Here is a 26,419-nt window from a genome sequence, read left to right as displayed (position 1 = left end):
TTTTTAAGAATTTTCCACAGTTTGTGGTGATCCACACAGTCAAAGGATTTGGCATAGTCAATAAAGCAGAAATAGATGTTTTTCTGGAACCCTCTTGCTTTTTCAATGATCCAGTGGATCTTGGCAATTTGACCTCTGGTTCCTCTGCCTTTTCTAAATCCAGCCTGAACACTGAAAGTTCACGGTTCATGTACTGTTGAAGCCTGGCTTGGAGAATTTTGAGCATTTCTTTGCTAGAATGTGAGATGAGTGCAATTGTGTGATAGTTTGAGCATTCTTTGGCATTGCCTTACTTTGGGATTGAAATGAAAACTGACCTTTTCTAGTCTTGTGGCCACTGCTGAGTTTTCCAAATTTGCTGGCATATTAAGTGCAGCACTTTTACAGAATCATCTTTTAAGGTTTGAAATAGCTCAACTGGAATTCCACTAGCTTTGTTTGTAGTGATACTTCCCAAGGCCCACTTGACTTTGCATTCCAGGTGAGTGATCATACCATCGTGATTATCTGGGTCATGAAGATCTTTTTTGTATAGTTCTGTGTATTCTTGCTACCTCATTTTAATATCTTCTGCTTCTGTTAGGTCCATACCATTTCTGTCCTTTATTATGCCCATCTTTGCATGAAATGTTCCCTTGGTATCTCTAATTTTCTTGAATAAATTTCTAGTCTTTCCCATTCTATTGTTTTCCTCTATTTCTTTGCATTGATCACTGAGGAAGGCTTTCTTATCTCTCCTTGCTATTCTTTTTGAACTCTGCATTCAAGTGGATATATCTTTCCTTTTCTCCTTTGCCTTTCACTTCTTTTCTTTTCTCAGCTATTTGTAAGGCCTTCTCAGACAACCGTTTTGCCTTTCTGCATTTCTTTTTCATGGGGATGGTCTTGATCACTGCCCCCTGTACAATGTCACAAACCTCCATCCATAGTTCTTCAGGCATTCTGTCTATCAGATCTGATCCCTTGAATCTATTTGTCACTTCCATTGTATAATTGTAAGGGATTTGATGTAGCTCATACCTGAATGGTCTAGTGGTTTTCCCTACTTTCTTCAATTTATGTCTGAATTTGGCAATAAGGAGTTCATGATCTGATCCACAGTCAGCTCCTGGTCTTGTTTTTGCTGACTGTATAGAGCTTCTCCATCTTTGGCTGCAAAGAATATAATCAATCGGATTTTGGTATTGACCATCTGGTGATGTCCATGTGTAGAGTCTTCCCTTGTGTTGCTGGAAGAAGGTGTTTGCTATGACCAGTGTGTTCTCTTGGCAAAAGTCTATTAGCCTTTGCCCTGCTTCATTTTGTATTCCAAGGCCAAATTTATCTCTTAACTGTTTATAATAGTTATAGTTGCTTTATCTGTCTTTTAGACTTCCTCTTGGCTTATGTAAGTAGTTGGTTGCCGGGAGCCAGCGTGAGGAACTCGCCTGTGGCAAAGGTCATGAGGAAGGAGGCTTGGCATATGCAAAGGCGGGACTGAGCCTCAGGAATCCCCCTGGAAATTCTCGAGCATCTACCCCCAAAACCAGAGTCTGCCTACTTTACTGCTTTGTGCTCTCACCTACACCTCTGACTTTACGGGGGGCTGTCCCCCACCACTTCTCTCTGAAAAAGAGTTAACTTACAGCTCCAGTTAATAAAGTTCCTGGGTGTGATAGTGTTTCAACCTACAAACTCCTTTGGAAGTCCTCTAACCTGCCTGAATAGGTTTTTCCGGCCACTTGTGATTGTTCAGAACCTCCCAACCGTGAGAGGCATGAGATGTTCTAAACTGTCTAAATACAGATTCCTTTGAGCAGTTAAAAGATTGATTAGAAATTGTATTGGTGAAGGGTTTTTCACTTGTTGGGCCAAAGTTTGCTGCTAAGTCTCCATATCCCTTACCTACTGTGTCCTTGGCAGTGTATTGATTAATATAATTGGTGTAAGTAGTAGCTTTAATGTTTGTAACCTTGGACCCTTGAGTTAATTCTTTTTCTTGTTATAGCCCACCACACCTTTGCCCTATAGGAATGCAACTTTATCTAATGCTTTTGGAGGGTGTCGCCTGATTAATCACCTTTGGAGAAAAATAAGTTTTCTGAAGAAAGGGTCTTAAAATGTTAACAGGCCTCCAGGCCAGAAGATGATGCAAATCACCTAAACTTTTGCATATGATAAGTTTGCAGGAAGAAAGCCTGGCTTACTGCATGACTCTACCCCTTCCTCCATTATCCTCTATGCATAACTTAAGGTATAAAAACTACTTTGGAAAATAAAGTGCGGGCCTTGTTCACCGAAACTTGGTCTCCCCATGTCGTTCTTTCTCTCACCTTCTGGCTGAATTATTCAGCCTCTTTCCTCCACTGAATTTCCTCACTGAGCTATCCTTATTTAATCACTCTTTATATCTTTAATTAACATTTAAATAAGCTGTTGTTTCCCGATCGCCTAAGCCGTCTCCCCTTCGAATTCCCTGTATCCACCAGGGCTGGACCCCGGCAGTTGGTCATCAGTTTTTATTATATATTTACCTTTCCTGGGGAGATTTTCTTTTTAACATTCTTACTTCTTTTCCACTTAGAGAAGAGCCTTTAACATTTCCTTTTTTAAAAATGATAATCTTATTGGTTAGAGTATTTTATATTGCAGGATTTTCCCTTCAGCACTCTGTACATATCATGCCACTTCCTTCTGGCCTGAAAAGTTTCTGTGGAGAAATCAGCTGATAGCCTATAAGAATTCCCTTGCATATGACTCTTTGTTTTCTCTTGCTGCCTTAAATATTCTCTCTTACTTTTGACTTCTGCCATTTGAATTATGATATGTCTTGGTATGGGTCTATTTTAGGTTCATCATGTTTGGGACCTTCTACAAAAGAGTCCAAAATGCAGTACTTGGGTGCAATCTCAAAAACGACAGAATAACCTCAGTTCATTCTAAGGCAAACCATTTAACATCACAGTAATCCAAGTCTATGTCCCCACCACTGATGCTGAAGAACCTGAAGTTGATTGACCAGTTCTATAAACCTACAAGACCTTCTAGAATTAACACCAAAAAAGAGCTGTCCTTTTCATCATAGGTCCAGGACTGGAATGCAAAAGTAGAAAGTCAAGAGATACCTGGAGTAACAGGCAAGTTTGCACTTAGAGTACAAAATGAAGTAGAACAAAGGCTAACATAGTTTTGTCAAGAGAACACACTGGTCATAGCAAACACCCTCTTCCAACAACACAGGAGGTGACTCTAAACATATACAAGACCAAATGGTCAATACCAAAATCAGATTGATTATGTTCTTTGCAGCTGAAGATGGAGAAGCTCTATACAGTCAGTAAAAACAAGACCTGGAGCTAACTGTGGCTCAGATCATCAGGTCCTCATTGCAAAATTCAGGCTTAAATTGAAGAAAGTAGGGAAATACACTAGGGAATTCAGGCATGATCTAAATCAAATTCCTTATGATTATATAGTGGTAGTGACAAATATATTCAAGGGATTAGATCTGGTAGACAGATTGCCTGAAGAACTATGGACAGAGGTTTGTAACATTGTACAGGAGGCAGGGACCAAAATCATCCCAAAGAAAAAGAAATGCAAGAAGGCAAAGTGGTTGTCTGAGGGGGCTTTACAAATAGCTGAGGAAAGAAGAGAAGTGAAAAGCAAGGGAGAAAGGGAAAGATATACCCAACTACATGCAGAGTTCCAGAGAATAGCAAGGAGAGATATGAAGGCCTTCTTAAGTGAACAATGCAAAGAAATAGGAGAAAACAATAGAATGGGAAAGGTAGAGATCTTTCAAGAAAACTAGAGATATTAAAGATACATTTCATGCAGGGATGGGCATGATAAAGGACAGAAATGGTAAGGACCTAACAGAGGCAGCAGAGATTAAGAAAAGGTGTCAAGAATACACAGAAGAACTATACAAAAAGGTCTCAGTGATCCAGAAAACCAGGGTGGTGTAGTCACTCACCTAGAGCCAGACACCCTGGAATGTGAAGCCAAGTGGGCCTTGGGAAGCATTACTACAAACAAAGCTAGTAGAGGTGATGGAATTCCAGCTGAACTATTTCAAATCCTATAAGATGATGCTGTTAAAGTGTTGCACTCAATATGTCAGCAAATTTGGAAAACTTAGCAGTGGCCACAAGACTGGAAAAGGTCAGTTTTCATCCCAATCTCAAAGAAGAGCAATGCTAAAGAATGTTCAAACTATCTTACAATTATGCTCATTTCACATGCTAGTAAAGTTACGCTCAAAATCCTTCAAGCTAGGTTTCAACAGTATGTGAACAAGAACTTCCAGATGCTCCAGACAACTTCCAGATGGGTTTAGAAAAGGCAGAACAACTAGAGATCAAATTGTTAACATTCATTGAGTCATAGAGAAAGCAAGGGAATTCCAGAAAAACATGCATTTCTTCTTCATTGACTACACTAAAGACTTAGACTGTGTGGATCACAACAAACTGTGGAACATTCTTAAAGAAATAGGAATACCAGACCATCTTACCTGTCTCCTAAGAAGCCTGTATGTGGGTCATGAAGCAACAGTTAGAACTAGACATGGAACAATGGGCTGGTTCAAAACTGGGAAAGGAGTACAAGGCTGTATATTGTCACCTTGCTTATTTAACTTGTATACAGAGTACATCATGCAAAATGCTGGGCTGGATGAATCAGAAGCTGAAATAAAAATTGCCAGGAGAAATATCTATAACCTCACATATGCAGATGATACCACTCTAATGGCAGAAAGTGAAGAGAAACTAAAGAGCCCCTTGATGAGGGTGAAAGAGGAGAGTGAAAAAGCTGGCTTGAAACTCAACATTCAAAAAACTAGGATCCAGTCCCATCACTTCATAGCAAATAAAAGGGGAAAAAGTGGAAGCAGTGATAGATTTTATTTTCTTGGGCTCCAAAATCACTATGGACATGACTGCAGCCGTGAACTAGAGATGGAGGAGTTAAGGCTGGAGCCCAGTGTGAGGCAGGACTTTCTGCTCAGTGGCTATCAATGTCCAATCAGGGGTGGGGTCTGAGCCCAAGCTGCTGGATCTGACACCCTGAGGGTTGAGCCCAAGCTGGTTCTGTTCCCTTTCAGCATGTTTTCCCCTCTATCTGCACTGGGACCTTTGCCCTAGAGCAGGGAAGTGCTGAGGTAAGTGGGGCTTGTGAGGGCTCTCTGCTCACACTGTCTGCAGATGGAGGTCCCAGCTATCTCTGACACACTGCCTGGGAAGGCACCTATAAGTGCTTCCTTTTTTCGGCTCAGACACAACCTGATGTGCAAGTTCCCCTTTGTCCCTCATAGCACATCACTGTCCTCAGCCTCCACCATTTCCGCCCTTTTGTTAAACCACATCACTGGGCTACATGGACACTTGGCACATGATTGAGGATAAGCTGTGGTGGAGCCGCTGCTGTCTGAGACCTGAGAGCTACTTGAGATGTATTGCTTGAGTAAGGTCAGTAGTGGCTGGCACCCTCTCACCCAGGGTATGCCCAGGAACTAGGTCATCTCTGCACACCACAGCTTCTTCTTCTACCCACTCATTGCTGCTCCAGATCCAATGATACATTGTGATGTGGAATGAGAAGGACCAAAGCCTTTGCTCAACTTTTGTGCATGCCAAGGAGGTTATGGGAAACCCAGTGGCCACTAGAGCATACCTCTCTCCACCCTGCCTCAGGAGCAAGCTAGCATATAAGTGCTCCTCACAGCTGTAGTCCAGGCTTCCCACAGGCATCCTGTTACCCCAGCAGTCCTTCAACCAGCCAAGAGGGCTTGTCTCCTCTGTATAGAAACCCAGGACAGTGGCACGCAATCTGTGGTTCTCATTGCTTATTTCACAGGATGAGTGTCTACCTGTGTGATCTTTCTTGTCCTCTGAGGTCCGCTCCAAGAGCACATGACACGACCTGATTGCCTTTTTTCCCCCTTCCTACCCAATTATGTGTATCTTAACAGCCTTGGAGTCTTTCTGCCAGTTTCCAGTGAAAACTGTCCCACATGTACATATATTTTGATGTGTTTGTTGGGGAAAGTGAGTTTCATGTCCTCTTACTCTGCCATACTGATCGATCCCTTTTGGTAGTTTAAAAAAAAAAAAAGAAACCTAAACAAAGACTTTATTTGTCCTCTTTATTTTCACTTCCATAGAAAAACCTTTAATCTAACAATGAACCACAGGCTATCTTTCTCTGGTAGGCAAAGACAAAAGGACTTCTTATATGCCAAGAAACTATTTGGTGAAATACTTAATAATTGTTCCTTTTTAATTTGCTTATAAAAAGAAAAGGTAATATGTTACTTAGACTTATCTAGGCCCTAATTCTAATTGGTAAATAGTAACACGAACCTTATTCAGTTCAGTTGCTCAGTCATGTCTGACTCTTTGTGACCCCGTGGACTGCAGCACACCAGGCCTCCCTGTCCATCACCAACTCCCAGAGCTTGCTCAAACTCATGTCCATCGAGTTGGTGATGCATCCAACCATCTCATCTTCTGTCATCCCTTCTCCTCCTGCCTTCAATCTTTCCCAGCATGAGGGTCTTTTCCAATGAGTCAGTTCTTCACATCAGGTGGCCAAAGTATTGGAGCTTCAGCTTCAGCATCAGTCCTTCCAGTGAATATTCAGGTTTGATATCCTTGCAGTCCAAGGAAATCTCGAGTCATCTCCAACGCCACAATTCAAAAGTATCAATTCTTCAGTGTTCAGTTTTCTTTATAGTCCAACTTTCCTATCCATACATGATTACTGGAAAACCATAGTGTTGACTAGATGGACCTTTGTCAGCAAAGTAATGTCTCTGCTTTTTAATATGCTGTCTAGGTCAGTCATAGCTTTTCTTCCAACTAGCAAGTGTCTTTTAATTTCATGGCTGAAATCACCATCTGCGGTGATTTTGGAGCCCAAAATAAAGTCTGTCACTGTTTTCATTGTTTCCCCATCTATTTCCCATGAAGTCATGGGACTGGATGCCATGATCTTAGTTTTCCAAATGTTGAGTTTTAAACCAGGTTTCTCACTCTCCTTTTTCACTTTCATCAAAAGTCCCTAACTCTAATTAGTAAATAATAATGTGAACCTTATTAGCTGTTTAATAAAATTTCAAAAGTAAAAATGATTAAAAAGCAACTATAAGGGTTTTTCTTTCTTTTGTATAATTTTATCTAAGTAATTTATAGACTTGCCTTTGAATAAACTGCTCTGTGTTTATTTTTCATTGCATCTCCTACCCAATGAGTTCTGGTGAGGCATACTCCCTCCAGAAAAGACAATAATCAATAAGAAGAAGGATTTTGAAATGATTAATGTTAAAAATGTGACACTGGCTTAGTCATGTAAATAGTAAAAGTTAAATATCTTCTATACCTGTTCTTACTCACCTGCAAGTCCTAAAAGAATGTAGGCCATAATGAACAGTATGAAGATCATGCAGCACAGCACATCTGTACAACTCCTAAAGATGAAGAGGAACAATGAATTAAAAGGATCCTGAGAAGACTCACATAGCATCCGTTTTCCTCCCTCTTATGGACTAAACGTGTCTCCCCCAAGTCCTTATGTTCAAACCTAACCTCCAAAGTGATGGTATTAGAAGGTGTTAGAAGGTGGGTGGGGCAGGGGGGAGAAGTGGGGCGGAGAATTAAAAGGGATGCAAAATGACTAGTGTTTACTGCAAAAATATTCATAGGAAGGCATAAAAAAATAATTGGGCTTCCCTGGTGGCTCAGACGGTAAAGAATCTGCCTGCATTGCAGGTCACCTGGGTTTGATCCTTGGGTCGGGAATATTCCCTGGAGAAGGAAATGGCAACCCACTCCATTACTCTTGCCTGAAAAGTCTCATGGACAGAGGAGCCTGGCAGACTACAATCCATGGGGTTGCAAAGAGTCAGACACAACTGAACAACTGAACACACAAAAGATAATAACAACAGTGATATGCCTTTTTATACTTAATAATTCTAAAAAGTAGATCAAATGTATTTCTGCAATCAAAGACTTAAACAGCAGACAGCAGTTATAGTTCTGTGATTAAAGAAGTTTCTCCAAAGCTGTTAGCATTTATTCTCTTGATTCTTTGTTTGTAAAATTTTTTAGAAGTTAGAGTACACCAGCATCAAAAAATTCTTTTATTTGAAATTGTAATTTAAGCTATTTGATTTTATAATTTTCTCCTTCATGCTTCCCAGTACATGACATAATAATAGAAAAGATTAGCCTTTTCCATTCCTCTCTCTCTCCATTATCTTTCTACATGCACATATAAAGGGTACTCTGATTAAATAAAGGGTTGACTACATAAGCTTTCTATGAGGAACAGAGTTGCAACTATTCAAAAAACAATGTCTATAATGCATTACAAAATGAAATGCTCTAAACTGTAATTTTTGAGTTATTCTGTAAGCTGAATATTGTGAAATGAGATTTAGAGAAAATTTGGCTCAGAGAGACATGGTAATTTTCTAAGCGATCACAAGTCAAACCAGTATCCAGTAGGGAAACTCAGGTTTTCATCTGAAGTATTTCCTATTTCCAACATTAAATTTTGTTCAGCTTGAAAGGCGTATAGAAGGTCAAAACTTGTCTTAAAAGTAAGAAAAAATACAATCATTGTTGAAACTTAATGAAGAATCTATTAGGAAAGAGACAGATCAATGTATTTGACAGGATTAAAAAATGCACATGAGAATTTTCATAGCAAAAACTTCTTGTTCTAGAGGTTAGATGGATATGTTCCAATCTTTTAGCACAGACAGGCTGAAGTTACATTCTATTTTTAGTGATGATAATAGCAATAATAATGAATAATAATTGTACAGTAACAGACACAGTAATACCTTGTATATTGATAAAGCCCTGTTATACTTTTATTGTTTTCACTTACATAAATTTGTGAGTTTCCTACCTTTGGGTTTTTCAGGGTAGTGAGGTAAGTTGCCTTATATAAGGTCCACGAGAGAGAAGCAGTTGCAGAGGCAGACAAACATCTAAGTCTCCTATGACCAATCTTTTTTCACTTAGTGGTTATTCTAATATGATTACAACTTTCTAGAAAGATTCCAATTAGTCATATTGAAAACTCCACACACATCCTTATTACACCACCTCACCACAGGAAAGGGATCCATCATAGAGAAAGCTAATCATGGTCAATTCAGAAACAAACCATTACTTGTTTAAATCCAATTTCAACCCAGGAATTTAAAATTTCACTGGGACTGAAGAACTATAAGAATAATATAAAGAGAGAAAAAAAAGATAATCTAGATTTCTTTGTTTAACAATCATTGAAGGCTAAACCTGCTGGAGGGTGAGGAAAGGATCTGGTTTATTTGCATTTTGACACATCCTACTTAAGATCAGTTCTCATCCTGTCAGGGCAGTTGCTAAATAGTATGATACCTAAGAAGGACTGCCTGCAGGCAAAGAACTAAGGAAGAGAAAACTAGAACACTGATAAGCTTTTATTAGAAATCTTGAAGTTGTCAAAGCCTTTGTGTGTAATCATAACTAAGGAGAGAGGGATAGAGTCAGAAGCACCAGCCAGGTTGGCCAGTGTCCTGTAATATTATATGTATGACATGTTTGTATCTACATGGTTATATCATAGATAATATACATTATAATATGTTTATAATGACTATAATTATATAGCATTATAATGTTTTCTATTTATATTATGTAGTCAGCACAGGAAGAGCTAAACATACTAGAAAGATGAGTAAAAGAAACTTACCAATTAAAAAAAATAAGGCACAAGGAAAGAAGCAGAGCCCAAAAGGAAATTTCTAAGAAATAAAACCCACAGTCCTTGGCTACTGGTCCTGATGAAGGGCATCAATCAGAGTTTTGGTCTATAGGGGGTTTTATAACAACAACAACAAGGGGGATTTATACTACGATTTCTCTTTCTTTCTTGTACCAAGAACATGCCATAGCACCAGGGGCTACTGTGCACCACACAACCACTCTCTATCCACTCTCCCAGCAGTCTAGTCTCTCACCAGAGAGGGATAACATTTCTCAGTAATCATACCCTGAGATGTCTGGGGATTCTATTCTGGGACCAGGCAGGATAATGTATTCAAATCTACTTTCCTTTTCTGGACCACTACTTTAGAGAAATAGCAGACCATACCACACACCATGGCCAGACTGGTTAATTTCATAGTATCTAGACATGGAAGAATATTGAACAAGTGGAAGAGTTTGAAGAATTCAAGAGTTTCAAAAAGTAGGAAAGTTTTTCTAAATTAAAAATTCTTGTTTCTGTATTTGTTCCTCTAGTGATTTCATTCCCTTTGTTGTTTAATTTTTTTTTTTCTTTTAAAATTAGGGGGGGGTGTGTGTGTGTGTATGTGTGTAAAACAACTATTTCTTTCCACTTCTTATTTCTCTCCATATTCCCTGCTGGAAAAAAGTCACTGCTTAGAAAATTATTGGAAAATTGAATATAAAAAATATAAAATATAGCTTGGGTACCATTTTGGGAGTCAGCAACACAGCAGAAGCTTAATTCAAATTTTAGAAGTTATAAAGTATCATCATTGTTTCTTTGATTTCAAGGCATCTTTACAATCCCAAATGTTCTGTGGAAAATGAGTTTTTTTTTTTAATCAAATACTTAGTTTGGATAATTTTGAAGACTCTTAAGTATAGAGGTAACTGGGTGATACAAGCTTGTGGTTTAAAATCATTCTGAATCATATTCTAGCTAGAGGTCTGTCATAACTGTATATTTCCCTCAGTTGGGTTCACTTTTACTTTTACAGTAAGTATAAACTAAGGACCAGTGTACTAATCTAAAAATGGATCGCATCCCACTGCATCCTAGAAAGAAGACAGAAAGAATAGTTTTATAGAGAAATATACCTCAACCCTCTCCCTTACCTTCCTTCTAAATCAAAGTCCAATTTTTTAAAAAAACAAGTTGCTCACACAGAGAGTTATTCAAAATACTCCTGGCATAAAAGTATTTTCAAAAGTTAAACTACAGATGTACCATTGCTATCTTATATTTATTTGTCCAAATTATAGTAAGAATAGGATCCCAGTCCTATACTCATTTGTAGACCTCCCTTTCCTTCCTAATTCTAACCTAAAGTATAGAATGCCTATAGTCACCTCAACTTAAACTCTTGGGCGTTTCCTTTGAGTTTCTCTTTTTCTTAGGTGATCTTTTATTTTATATTCAATTAATAAGTTCTCTTGACTCCTTCTCTCTGATGAGTCTTTCATCCACACCTTCCTTTCTATTCCTGTTGCCTGGAGTCAGTCCACATTCTCTCATTCTCTCTTCTAACTGCTGCTGTGGTCCCTTTATTGGGCTCCTGCACGTAGTCTCTGCCTGATCCAATTCATTCTGCACACCACTGACATCACTGAGAGCAAACAAAGTCACTTTATTATTTTAAAAATTCAGTGCTTCTCCACTACTTGTTTAATCATTTCCAAATGTCTTAGCTTTATGTTTAAGAAAATACAATTTCAATCCTAGTTCAAGCCCCAGACTACCTTTCTAGATTTCTCCCCCTATTTATCTCCTGTGCTTCAACCAACTTGGACTTTTTCATTCACTGCATACCTAATGAATTCTCCCTTGACAACATTCAGGGTTCTCTGCTCATGGTTGCTTTAAGACTCATTCTAGTAGGATACAATATGTCCCAATTTGTATGAAATAGCCAGGATTTATACCTATTATCCTGGAATAACAACCAACAATGCTCACTTTTACTATCAGAAGCACTCCAGTCTGGATCTCTACCCCATCTATTAAAATCCCATTCTCCATAGAGTAGAATTCCCTTCATTTTCTGGGGATGAATAACATTCCATTGTATGTATATGCCATACTTTTTTAATCCATTCATCTGTCAATGAACATTTATTTAATTATTTACATATCTTGACTATTGTGAGTTATGTTGCAATGAACATGCAGATACCTATTTGAGATCCCGATTTCAATTCTTTTGGACAACATGCAGTGAACTTGCAGATATACACTTGAGGTTCTGATTTCAACTCTTTTGGACAACATGAATAAATCTAGAGGACAGGACCTTATGCTAAGTGAAATAAGCCAACCACAGACAGACAAATAACTGTACAATTCTACTAATTTGAGATATCTAAAATAGTCAAATTCATAGAAACAGAAAGTAGAATGATGGCTGCCAGGGGCAGGGGAGAGGGTCAAATGGGGAGTTGTTATTCAATGGCTCTATGTTTTGATTATGCAAGATGAGTAAATTCCAGAGGTCTGTAGTACATTGTGTATATATTTTTAACATCACTGTATTGGGTACTTAATATTCTGTTAAGAGGGTAGGTCTTACATTAAGTGTTCTTACTACAATTTAAAAAATAAAACAGCATGGAAGACATAATAATCACTGCAAGGCTTTAGTATACAGGAATGTGTTTGTTCAAGGTCATGTGTTATTGAATTTAAAATTTTGCTATGAACAAACTTAATTTGGGTATTAAATAAGTGATTTTAAGTGCAAAAATGTTTTTTCAGCTAAGAAAATTTAAAATCCCTACTTTCAAATAGGTTAAAATGTCACCTTCTTCATGCAGTTTTTAGATAAAAGAGATCCTTCTCAGCTCTGTAGACTCACAGACACTTTGTACATCTTTAAGGCAATTACCTTTTAACTATTATAATCTAGTGCCTGCATGCTTTCACTCAGTCATGTCTGACTCTTTGTGGCACCATAGACTATAGTCCGCCAGGTTCCTCTGTCCAAGGAATTGTCCAGACAAGAACACTGGAGTGGGTAGCCATTTCTTTCTCTAGGGGATCTTCCCAACCCAAGGATCAAACCCACATCTACTGAGTATCCTGCACTGCAGGTGAATTCTTTACTGCTGAGCCATAAGGGAAGCCAATTATAATCTAGATGGGGGTGCAAACTATAGCCCATGGGCCAAATCTGGCCTGCTGCCTGCTTTTGTATAGCTTTTTGTGAGCTAAGAATGGGCCAAAGAACCAAATAGACATTTCTCCAAAGAAGACATACAGATGGCTAACAAACACATGAAAAGATGCTCAACATCACCTATTATCAGAGAAATGCAAATCAAAACCACAATGAGGTACCATTTCACGCCAGTCAGAATGGCTGCGATCCAAAAGTCTACAAGCAATAAATGCTGGAGAGGGTGTGGAAAAAAGGGAACCCTCTTACACTGTGGGTGGGAATGCAAACTAGTACACCCACTATAGAGAACAGTGTGGAGATTCCTTAAAAAACTGGTAATAGAACTGCCTTATAACCCAGCAATCCCACTGCTAGGCATACACACTGAGGAAACCAGAATTGAAAGAGACACGTGTACCCCAATGTTCATCGCAGCACTGTTTATAATAGCCAGGACATGGAAGCAACCTAGATGCCCATCAGCAGACAAATGGATAAGAAAGCTCTGGTACATATACAGAATGGAGTATTACTCAGCCATTAAAAAGAATACATTTGAATCAGTTCTAATGGGGTGGATGAAACTGGAGCCTATTATACAGAGTGAAGTAAGCCAGAAAGAAAAACACCAATACAGTATACTAACGCATATATGTGGAATTTAGAAAGATGGTAACAATAACCCTGTATGCAAGACAGCAAAAGAGACACGGATGTATAGAACAGTCTTTTGGACTCTGTGGGAGAGGGAGAGGGTGGGATGATTTGGGAGAATGGCATTAAAACATGTATAATATCATATAAGAAACGAATCGCCAGTCCAGGTTCCATGCAGGATACAGGATGCTTGGGGCTGGTGCACTGGGATGACCCGGAGGGATGGTATGGGGAGTGAGGTGGGAGGGGGGTTCAGGATGGGGAACATGTGTACACCTGTGGTGGATTCATGTTGATGTATGGCAAAACCAATACAATATTGTAAAGTAATTAGCCTCCAATTAAAATAAATAAATTTAAATTAAAAAAAGAATGGTTTTTACTTTTAAAAAATAGTTTTAAAAATAAAGAGTATTTTGTGATATAAGAATTATACAAAATTCAAATCTCAGTGTCCATAAATACAGACTTTTGGAAAATAGCTACATGCATTTATATATATATTTATGTAAATGCATATATACATGTATATGCATTTACATAAATATATATATATATTTACATATATACACTACCCACTATGGCTGAGTAGTCACAACAGAAGCCATCTGGCCTGCATAGCCTAAAATTTACTACCTAGATTTTTACAGAAAAGGTTTGCTGACCTCTGATCTAGGCCATAATGTCCTTTTACGGCAGCAGTTAAGCACAGAGTGTTGTGTGCTACACACGAATTGCAATCTATGTATTAGTAAGACACGGCACACCACTCCAGTACTCTTGCCTGGAAAATCCCATGGACAGAAGAGCCTGGAAGCCTGGAAGGCTTGCTAAGAGTCAGGCACGACAGAGCGACTTCACTTTCACTTTTCACTTTCATGCATTGGAGAAGGAAATGGCAACCCACTCCAGTGTTCTTGCCTGGAGAATCCCAGGGATGGGGGAGCCTGGTGGGCTGCCGTCTATGGGGTCGCACAAAGTCGGACACAACTGAAGCGACTTAGCAGCAGCAGCAGCAAGACACACCTGTAACTGACAGGCTAATACATCATAAGCAGGCTCTGGTGAAACTCAAAGTGCTGTATTTCAAATTTCAGATCTTCTTTTCTGGAAGGGGATAAGGCCTATATAGTGGATATGTTATCTAAGGATTTCATTTTGGGGTTAAGCTTAAGTCTGCTACCTAGACATTTCAAACTCCAATAAAATAAATCATAAAAAAATTAAATTAAATTCAGAGGTAATAAGAGAGTTTTGTTTCTTAGGTTTACATTTCGTTCCACACTAGTTCTTCTTTCCTACAACTGTCATTCTGCCTCTTTTTTTCAGGGACAGCTTTCTATCTTCATTCAGAAACTGATTCATTTACTAGTTTTCTTTGTGACAGCTGAAATTTCAGTGATATCAACCATCCTGAAAGGTCATTAATATCAAGCATTAGAGCAAAAATGGAGGTCTTAAAAGTCATTTTTCTCTGACAGATCATCCATTCATGCCTAATGAGTCAGTTTAGGGACTGTCCACTGCCCATGAATTCAGTCTGATGATCACCTCTTATTTGAAGTTCCTGGTGTCCCCTGAGTACATCTGTCTATGACGTGGCTGCATTGATAATGCACAGTTTAGAAGCACTTCTCCTCTGTGGTTCGGTTGGCACCTGCATGATGCCATTAAGTCATCCGTTACCTCTCAGTTTCTTACTGCAGAAGTCTGTTCCAGAAAATTGAATGGTTGCTTCACTTCCCAGAGGCTTTATTAAAAGACAGTTAATTTGGGGGCCATTCTCTAAGCTCCACTGAGATACTTGGCAAACTGCAGAATGTGGCTTGAATTAAATCAAGCTAAATGATGCTTAGTCAGCAGACTCCAAACATTTGGGAACTATGTGAGGTACAGTTCTGTGTAAGTTAAAAAATTCTTCTATTCTTCCACTCTTCACTATTAATGGAGAATCTGGTGATCAGTGATAAGAGCATTTTCTAAGAGTTGTGTTTGAAGGAGTTAACTGTAACCTTCCCATTTCCCTCCAGCTTCTTTTTTCCCAGACATACTGTCTAAGAGTTCTCTACTGTTCTATTCCCACAGCTTTAGAAAATACCATATATACGACTTGGGGGTATGTGTGAAAGTTGAGGTTTTAGAAATAAGCAAATTACACCAGCCATTTCTACAAGTATGATAAAAGGTTAAAAATTATCTTGAAGAATTACACTGTTACATAATCAGAAAATAGGAAGGCACAATGAGCTTTTAATCACATGAACTCGTATTTTCAGGTGCTCAAACTAAATACAAGCGTTTTAATTTTCTTAAAAAAAAATTGGACTCTGTGGGAGAGGGAGAGGGTGGGATGATTTGGGAGAATGGCATTGAAACATGTATAATATCATATATGAAACGAGTCACCAGTCCAGGTTCGATACACGTTACTGGATGCTTGGGGCTGGTGCACTGGGACGACCCAGAGGGATGGTACGGGGAGGGAGAGGGAGGAGGGTTCAGGATGGGGAACACATTATACCTGTGGCGAATTCATGTTGATATATGGCAAAACCAATACAATATTGTAAAGTTAAAAAATAAAATAAAAAGGAAAAAAAATTTAAGAATGACTTTACAGTTATATTTACTTTAAAAGATAATTTTGACACCCAATCATTGAGAAGAGAGTGTTAGTTTTATCATTTTTTAGTACATGTTAAACTGTTGCTGAAAGTGAAATATTCCAAATAGCATAACACTCTAAGAAATCATACAATGACACTGATCATTTATTTTGAATTGATTAGAATATTTAAGATGATATTTCAGTATTGTACTTGCATGATTTAGTTCTTTTGGATAACTGAATCTTAAAAGCTTCCCCTATTCTCTATTTCCGGAGAAGGCGATGGCACCCCACTCCAGTACTCTTGCCTGGAAAATCCCATGGATGGAGGAGCCTAGAAGGCTGCAGTCCATGGGGTTGCTAAGAGTTGGACATGACTGAGCGACTTCACTTTCACTTTTCACTTTCATGCATTGGAGAAGGAAATGGCAACCCACTTCACTTTCTTGCCTGGAGAATCCCAGGGATCCGGGAGCCTGGTGGACTGCCGTCTATGGGGTCGCACAGAGTCAGACACGACTGAAGTGACTTAGCAGCAGCAGCAGCAGCGTCCTCTATTTCTCCTATATTGTTTGCACTTGGGTTTCCAATGTCTTTAGAGAGTAACTTTAACTGGTTATAATTTATATTTTCTATCTGTAAAGGGGAAATAAAACTTCATTTTTAAATACAGAAGTTTAAATGATGTCTATATAAATATCTCTTTTGTTTAAAATGGAATAAGGTCAGACAAAATTGATCTTACTATATTATTCATCATCTTTGTAAAACCTGCATTATAGTTAAGAATGTGTCAGTGAGAGGAAACTACTCAGAAAATTGCTAGTAAAGTGAACACTAGATCACAGTTATTGCCCACAGCATGACTGGTATCATCAAAGAGGTCTTAAGAGAACCAGCTTAGAACAGCCTTGGGAATTGGTCCAAAAGTTTACAGAGACTCTGAAACAGTTTGGAGAAAGAAATGGCTACCAACTCCAGTATTCTTGCCTGGGAAATCCCATGGACAGAGGAGTCTGGCAGGCTATAGTCCATGGGGTCACAAAAGAGTCGGACACGACTTAGTGACTGAAAACGCACATGTATCAGTTCAAAATGCTCTTTAATGTTCTTGGAATAGGTTAGCATCCCTCTACATAGAAACACAGAGTAGGTGCTCAAGAATATTTGTTTAAACAGTGAACTTCTGAAAATTTTCATGACTGGAATAGCTGCAAAAATTCTGCTATTAAAATTTATTTTTAAATCATACTTCCTTAAATAATATGATAAACAATTAATATTTTTAGTAATCAAAGGCCTACATGTTAAAATGAAAAGATTACTATTTGTCACCCAAAATTTTAATAATGAGAAAAGGTACCTACAGATGATGGACATGTCGGAAAATTATATGCCCTTTGATCTAGTAATTTCTTTTCTAGTAATTTATAGTATGGAAACATGTATTGAAGAAACAAGAATTAATTTATAAGGATTTAAAACACTGTTTATAATAAAATTTGAAAGCAATTTTTAGAATAATAATTATATGAAAACATGGTCATAATATATTGAGAAAAATAGGTTATAAAACATATGTGTCATATATGTATAGATATATAAATATATATGTAAATGCTTAATAATATAAAAAAAGGATACAATAAAAGGCTGCTGCTGCTGCTGCTAAGTCGCTTTAGTTGTGTCGGACTCTGTGCAACCCCATAGACGGCAGCCCATCAGGCTCCCCCGTTCCTGGGATTCTCCAGGCAAGAGCACTGGAGTGGGTTGCCATTTCCTTCTCCAATGCATGAAAGTGAAAAGTGAAAGTGAAGTCGCTCAGTCGTGTTCGACTCTTCGTGACCCCATGGACTGCAGCCCACCAGGCGCCTCGGTCCATGGGATTCTTCACGCAAGAGTACCAGAGTGGGGTGCAGCCACTATCTCAAGGTGGTATGATTTTATGTGATTTTGTTTTTATTCCTTTGCTTTTTCTGTTTTTTTCAAAACTGTCACAATGAGCACAAATTGCATTTATAATAGAAAAGAAAATCTAAGACACATAGATTGCATTTGACAACTATAAATAGATTGCTGCCTTATTTTATTATATGAAATTCTTTCTGATCCCCTCAAAATAAGTTTAAAAATGGATCTTCTGCTCTTTCACTTTTTTCTTGATTATTATTGACTAAAATTCAAAACACATTTTTATTGCCTTTAAGCAAAATGGTTACTAAAAAAGTGTGTGACAGAGTGACAGACTGTCTTCTGATTAATCTTTCTTATTGCTCAAATATTTCTAAATGGGGATGGAATTGAACATACACATCCATAAATGCCTCAGTAAACTTCTTACAAATCAGACCTTTGTTTCCCAGTAACGAACATCTCACCAACTTTATAAGACACAGACCCCTGCTTCTTGTTTGAATCACTGCAAATATGAAAACAGAGTTGGCCTTTTAACCTTCACTCATCAAGTCTCTCCAATTTGATGGTATGTCTCTCTTTTGTCATTTTCTTTATATCTATTTAGCAAATCTGGATAATAAAAATCCTTTTTTATTTTCCTTAAAATAATGTATTCAGTAAAATATGTATTCAGTGGTTTTCTTAGAACTTTGCCTCTGCTTAGAATGTTTATTAGCTATCTATACTAATTTTAAGCAGGTTGTCCTATAGTTACTCTAGTGCTTTTGGAACATGAAATGAAAATTTAGTTTTGGAAATAAATTTAACAAGGCAATTACCTCAGTCATAAAACATTTTATACTTAAAATCATTTAAGTGTCCATTAGATAAAAGAATAAATTTTAAATAATTTAAAAGAAATCTAACTGTGGTACTGGAGAAGACTCTTGAGAGTCCCTTGGACTGCAAGGAGATCCAACCAATCAATCCTAAAGGAAATCAGTCCTGAATATTCATTGGAAGGACTGATGCTGAAGCTGAAACTCTAATATTTTGACCACCTGATGTAAAGTACTGACTCACTGGAAAAGACCTTGATGCTGGGAAAGACTAAAGGCAGGAGGAGAAGGGGACGACAGAGGATGAGAGGTTGGATGGCATCACCAACTCAGTGGACATGAGTTTGAGTAAGCTCCAGGAGTTGGTGATGGACAGGGAGGCCTGGCGTGTTACAGTCCATGGGGTCACAAAGAGTCAGACAGAACTGAGTGACTGAACTGACTGATACAAGAAACTGGAAATAGTAAGTACATTAATAAGGGGGACTGTGTGTCTGGGAAGAGATGAGGTAGACCTAATTTTTACTGCATATCCTTTTGTAACTTTTAAACTGTGTATCAAACACATGTATTATTCTAGTCAAAAACAATTTTTATAAGAGAAAATCAGTTGAGTATTGATTTGGCATATCTGAGAAACAGAAATAACCTGGGAAGTAACATCAACTATTAACCATTAAAATGAATACAAAATTAACTTAATTTACTAGAAATTAAACTATAAACTATATAGATATAAAGTCATTAGACACATTCCACAAGTAAAATCCTTAACTATGATATAAATTTACCTATGTATCTTGATTGAAAGACTGAATTTTGGCCATTAATGATTTACATCATACCTGTAGAAAACAAGGCTTCTCCCATCATAAACATTTTTTTTTAACTTAGAATTTGTTTTGGCAATAATTTCAGTTTTTAGAGGAAGACAAACACAACATGACATCTTGGGTTTAAGGAATATCTGGTATCACTATACTACTATGTTGTTGGTAATTTTTACTTTGAAATGGGAGGTCTGCTGACTTTAGGAAGAAAATTAACAATTTGTGAGATGGTATAATAAGAGATGGTAGTTTTCATTACATGTCCAAAGCAAAGAAGCCTAGACATTCAACACGTGTCCAGTAAATGAATGAGTGAAAGTGTTACTTGAACATCAGACATTAGTATACTGTAGACATTTTTAAAATGTATAAAACTTCTGTGTCCCTCTGTTCTCAAATTATTCAGAAAAGGGGGAAATTCTAACCATTTATCTAGAGCTTGAAGTGCTACATGAATTGCTCATTCTTTTCTGAAAATATCTGCTGCTGTTGCTGCTGCTGCTAAGTCGCTTCAGTCGTGTCCGACTCTGTGCGACCCCAGAGACCGCAGGCCACCAGGCTCCCCCGTCCCTGGGATTCTCCAGGCAAGAACACTGGAGTGGGTTGCCATTTCCTTCTCCAAAGCAGGAAAGTGAAAAAATAAAGCGAAGTCGCTCAGTCGTGTCCGACTCCTAGCGACCCCATGGACAGCAGCCTATCAGGCTCCTCCATCCATGGAATTTTCCAGGCAAGAGTACTGGAGTGGGGTGCCATTGCCTTCTCCGGAAAATATCTGCTAGTACATTTTGTTCTACAAGCTGTTCATTCTACAACAAAGCATTACTAGTAAGAAAAGGGTGAGTGAGTGAGTAAATGAGTGAAGTCACTCAGTTGTGTCTGACTCTTTGCAACCCCATGGACTTTAACCTGTCAGGCTCCTCCATTCATGGGATTTTCCAGGCAAGTATACTGGAGTGGGTTGCCATTTCCTCCTCCAGGGGATCGTCTGGACTCAGGAATGGAACCTGGGTCTCCCACACTAAAGACAGACTCTTTACCATCTGAGCCACCAGGGAAGCCCAAGAACAGGGTGATTGCTATTAATTTTAAAGTGGACTTCATTAAACTTTTTAGGGTTTAAGATAAAACAATGTTTTCTAAATGTTTATTGCTTTGCACTTACTAAATACAGTCTCTGTGTAATCCAATAGAAAACTGAACTTAACTGTATCAGTTTAAAATGTGTTCAGTTGCAAATACCAGAAAATTTATGCCAGAAACAGTGGCTGAAATTCCAAAGAATTTGTTTCATACAAGAAGTTCTGCAATTGGAAGTCCTGAGCTAGTGCTGTGTGCCATTCAGTGATGCCTTTAGGGACCAAAGTAACTCAAATCCTCTTTCTGCCCCCTCTCATCTTTAGCTTGTAGGGATTTATCTTCATGTTTGTACCTCATATCACAAGTTGACTGCTGCACTCAAGACACCTGTATCTCTTCAATAAAGCTTTGTTTTATTATTTAGAAAAGAAAGTCCCTCCTAGAAGACTTGCCCTTGAGCTCATAGGCTTGAACTGTGTCTCATGGCCATTCCTGCCTGGAAAGTGGTTAGGAAAATTGAATGTTTGACTTTTCAACTTCTACAGTAAAGGAGACAAGGCAGAAGATGGTATGGAATGGATGTTCAGGGAGACAAATTACAGAATAGACCATGGTTACTAGTGAGATTCATTTAAACAATCATAAAAATAATAAGACTTTCCTATTCTAATAATTTTTAGACAACCCAAATGGATTATACCAAAGAATGTTTTTCTCTATCATTATTAAATATTAAATATGTTTTATAAGAATAACATATGAAAACTGAATATTGTATATTCTCACAGAATTCAAGTAGTCAAAATGAGATTCATTTCCCAGGTTAGTATATTCTGGAGCCGATAACCGTAAAATAGGAAATTATAACATCTTATTTCTGAATAATTTTACATTTTATATTCAATACATTAAATAATTCTTGACATTTGTGTTCAGCGGGAGACTGAAATTTAAATCCAGCCATAGTAAATGTATGAAGTTACAGCTGTCCTAAGCTAAATATTGAAATAAATATTTTTGTTAAGTTAATAAATATATTTTTAAAAAATCATTAGACATAAAATATATCACAAATTATACCAATAAGTCTCTTTCATTTCAACAAGAGATACTCAGAACAGTATCTTAATAATAAGTCTGGAAGACATCAGGCAATTCTGTCCAGGAACTGTCTATTTTTTAAATATAACAAAGTATAACAATACATACATAATGGGTCTCAGTTCTTATTACTATCCTCTTTCCTATCATTCTGAGATAAAAATGGAGAATGCATATTTTCCCCCAGATTTAAGTCCTTCCTCCTCAGGGTTTCAAAAAACCTCCCTACCAATTTTTCCAATAGCTATTTGTTCAGTTCAGTTCAGTTCAGTGGCTCAGTCATGTCCGACTCTTTGTGACCCCATGAACCACAGCATGCCAGGCCTCCCTGTCCATCACCAACTCCCGGAGTTCACTCAGACTCATGTCCATTGAGTCAGTGATGCCATCCAGCCATCTCATCCTCTGTCGTCCCCTTCTCTTCCTGCCCTCAATCTTTCCCAACATCAGGGTCTTTCAAATGAGCCAGCTCTCCGCATCAGGTGGCCAAAGTTTTGGAGTTTCAGCTTTAGCATCAGTCCTTCCAATGAACACCCAGGACTGATCTCCTTCAGAATGAACTGGTTGGATCTCCTTGCAGTCCAAGGGACTCTCAAGAGTCTTCTCCAACACCACAGTTCAAAAGCATCAATTCTTCGGCGCTCAGCTTTCTTTATAGTCCAACTCTCACATTCATACATGACCACTGGAAAAACCATAGCCTTGACTAGACGGACCTTTGTTGGCAAAGTAATGTCTCTGCTTTCAAATATACTATCTAGGTTGGTCATAACTTTCCTTCCAAAGGGTAAACATCTTTTAATTTATTTGTTAAGTGTCTACTATTTGCTACTAAGGTAAGATATGTATATGTGTGTGTATATGGCAGGGGCGGGGGGTGGGCATGGAGTACAGCATGCGGAGGTAAGTCAAAACTGTTGGAGGAGGAAGGAGACATAAAGGCCCCCCAAAAAAGAATATGACTCTAGCCCTTACATACTCTAGTTTCATGGTATAAAAAAAATAAAAACATCTAAAAGATTAACATTAAAAATAAATACTGTCTAAAATGTAGAAGTAAAAGTAAGTACTATAGTTAGGAAGAATCTAGATGGTTAGAGTAGAAAAAGCTCAGTGTGAGTTAGAATATAGGAGACACTTTAATTACAAGGGATGAATCAAATTTTTAATTTTGGTGATTTTTGACTGGTTGGGAAGAGAGGTCCATTCTAGGCAAAAGGATGTACAAGAACAAAGATGCAAAATTAAGTGCATGGCTGATGGAAATGAGAAAGAGGTCAGGTTAGTTGGAATTCTTTTTCAGTGGAAATTATGAAACAGATCAGTTAGTTCACAGAATCAAAAGAAATTAACTCATTATTTTATTTTCATAATATCTATTGGTACCTATTCTGTACCAGGTACTACAGTACATACTACAAATACAATGGTGAACCAGACAGATATGGTACCTTCTCTCATTAAACCCACAATTTAATATGGTGAATTAGCCATAAATAAGTAAAGGTCAACAAATAAGATAATGACAGATTTATGTAGTGATGGAAGTGCTAGGAAGGAAATAAACATGATATTAGAAAAGAATATAATAAGGACACTATGAAAGAGTAGGGAAGAACTCTGAAAAGATTGTTGGGTGGCATACTTTTTTGATTAAAATTCACATGGAACCACAAAAGACTTTGAATAACCAAAGCAAAATCTTGAGAAAGAAGAACAAAGCTGGAGGAATTTACTTCCTGATGTCAAAGCATGGTATTACAAAGCTATAGTATTCAAAACAGTATGGTATTGGCATACAGACACATACATAAATGGAGCATAATTGAGAGGCCAGAAATAAAGCCCCCAATCAATGGTCAACAAACAATTGATAAGGGAGCCAATATCACGCAATGAGAAAAAAGGATAGCCTCTTCAATTAATGCTGTTGGGAAAATGAAATAGTCACATACAAACAAACAAAATTTCACCCCTATCTTACACCACTCACAAAAATTAACTCAAAATCGATTAAAAACTTAAATGTAGGACTGGAAACTATAGAACTCCAAAAGAAACAACGAAAATGGCTTCTTGACATTGGTCTTAGCAACAATTTTTAAGATATAACATCTAAAGCACAAGCAACAGAGGCGAAAATAAGTGGGCCTACATCGTACTGAGAAGCTTCACCGCAACAAATGAAACCATCAGCAAGGTGAAAAGGCAACAGACAGAATGGGAGACAATATTTGCAAATCATATATCTAGTATGGGTTAGCATCCAAAAAATATAAAGAAATCATACAATTCAAAAGCAAATCCAAACAATCCAATTAAAAATGAGCAGAGGATCGAAGCAGACATTTTTTCAAAGAAGCCATAAAGATGGCCAACATATATGTGAAAAAGTGTTCAACGTTATTAATTGTCAAGGAAATGCAAACCAAAACCATAGTGAATTACCACCTTACACCTATTAGAATGGCTACCATCAAAAAGTCAAAATATAAGTGTTGCCAAGAATTTGGAGGAAAGGGATCCTTTGTGCACTACTGATGGGGATGTACATTGGTACAGCCACTGTGGAAAACAGTATGGAGGTTCTTCAAAATATTAAAAATCAAACTACCATATGACTTGACAATATCACTTTGAGGTATAAATCCAAAGGAAATGAAACAGGATATTGAAAAAATATCTGCACTGCCATGTTCATTGCAGTATCAGTCATACTAGCAAAGTATGTATGTAGCGAAGTTTTCTTACATGGAAACAATGTATCAGTTGACAAATGAATAAAGATATGGTATAATTTTATACAGTGGAACACATTCAGCCTTCCGAAAGAAGGAAAACCTGCCATTTGTTACCACGTGGATGGAGCTTGAGGACGTCATGCTAAGTGAGATAGTGTAGAACAAATACTATCAGTTTGTGTAGAACAAATACTCCATGATATCACTTACTTATCTAAAAACTGTGAACTCTTGGAAACCAAGTAGAATTGTGGTTACTGGGAGTTCGGGGGTAGAAGAATGGGGAAATGTTGGTCAAAACATATAAACTTGCAGCTAGAAAATAAAAATATTCTGGAGATCTAATGGACAGCCTAGGGATTAAAGTCAACAACACTGTACTATATACTTCAAAGTTTCTAAGAGACTAGTCTTAAATGTTCTCACCACAAGAAAGAAATGGTAATCATGTGATAGGATGGAAGTGTTAGCTAACCATTTTACAGCATTTAAGTGTAACTTAGACAATGTCATATAGCAATTATATCCCAATAAAGCTGGACTTAAGAAAGAAAGAGGTGGTGGGAGTTATGTATTAAGCAGAAGAAACAACAAACGCAAAGATCCTGAGGGCAGGTGGGACCAGGGTTGGTTGCCATGTGATCTGATGGATGGTCAGTATGAACAAAACATAGAAGAAAAAGGGAGATAGCAATACAAGAGGAGGCTGGTACAGCAGAATGACTGATCGGTCCTCAGTTTGGACATGTCCATCAGGGAAATCCACAGTTACAGTATCTTATGTCTAAGGACTTGATGGTTTATGACTCATTTTGGCATATATGATCTCGTTTGGATCATTAAAACACCTCTGTAAAGTTGACACAAAAGCTGTTACTAACACATCGTTTTACAAATTAGGTAACTACTGACTATAATTTCAGCTTATTTTCGACTGGAAGTTCTTCGATAGAGGAGTAATAAACCAAAAGCAGAATCTTAGTTACATATATCTGGCACTAGAATGGAGGATAAATTGGAATAAAGTATGTGGTGAATGCAGAAGGATAAGAGTTAGGGAAATGAGGGCTGAAATAGAGCAGTGGAAAGACAGAAGAGAATGAAACCAGGGCCAGTTCTGCTTCATCAGCATCACCAGCCTCCCACGCACATCTGTTTTCCTGGGTCGCCAGGATACTGTGATGATAAATGCCACAGCATGAAGAGAGTTTACAGTTCCACAAAGATTCTTCATGGACTGAAATAGATGTGAATGAATTTCTCCCTAACAGTTTCTAACACAGAGGGAGAAAGGATGCTCACAAATCTTTGAGCATCAAACCTTATATTTATCTCTCCTATGGTCTTCAAAGCACTCTGTTCCACTTTTTTATTGTGTCAACTTGATAAAAATGTATTTTCTCTGAGCTTTGGGAGACCAAAGATCTTATTTTTCATTTTCTGGTGTGAATGTGGTTAGGTGACATCTGTCTTTTCTGTAATGGACAGAAAGTGTTGTTCTATTGTTGCTTTTAACCTCCGAAGGCCACATCAAAAGACAGCTGGCCTTGAATGCTTCTAGATGTGGATGTCGATTATTAACAAGCCATGTGACAAGTTATTTAATCGTGTTGTTTCTAGCTCTTGTCAACTATGTGTAAGCGAGCAAAGACAGGGTAAAAGACAAGCATGTGAAGAAAAAAGTGACAACTGAAGACAAGACAAAATCGAGAGGAAAAATAAGCTGAAAAGAGATTTAGGGA

General features: G+C 37.8%; 1 protein-coding gene across 1 annotated transcript in view; it reads right to left on the bottom strand.

The window, feature by feature from the left end:
* SLC44A5 (solute carrier family 44, member 5) overlaps positions 1 to 26,419 on the bottom strand; it is a 432,423-nt gene that overhangs the window by 108,435 nt on the left and 297,569 nt on the right. Inside the window, exon 4 of the mRNA XM_010849416.1 lies at positions 7,380 to 7,453. Coding sequence (XP_010847718.1) covers positions 7,380 to 7,453 — 74 coding nt within the window. The remainder of the gene's footprint in view (positions 1 to 7,379; positions 7,454 to 26,419) is intronic.

The sequence above is a fragment of the Bison bison genome, unplaced genomic scaffold, assembly GCF_000754665.1.
Source record: "Bison bison bison isolate TAMUID 2011002044 unplaced genomic scaffold, Bison_UMD1.0 scf7180017864283, whole genome shotgun sequence".
In the NCBI taxonomy this organism is placed as follows: domain Eukaryota; kingdom Metazoa; phylum Chordata; class Mammalia; order Artiodactyla; family Bovidae; genus Bison; species Bison bison.
The sequence above is the reverse complement of the archived record's forward strand: the minus strand, read 5'-3'. Positions and strand labels throughout refer to the sequence as shown.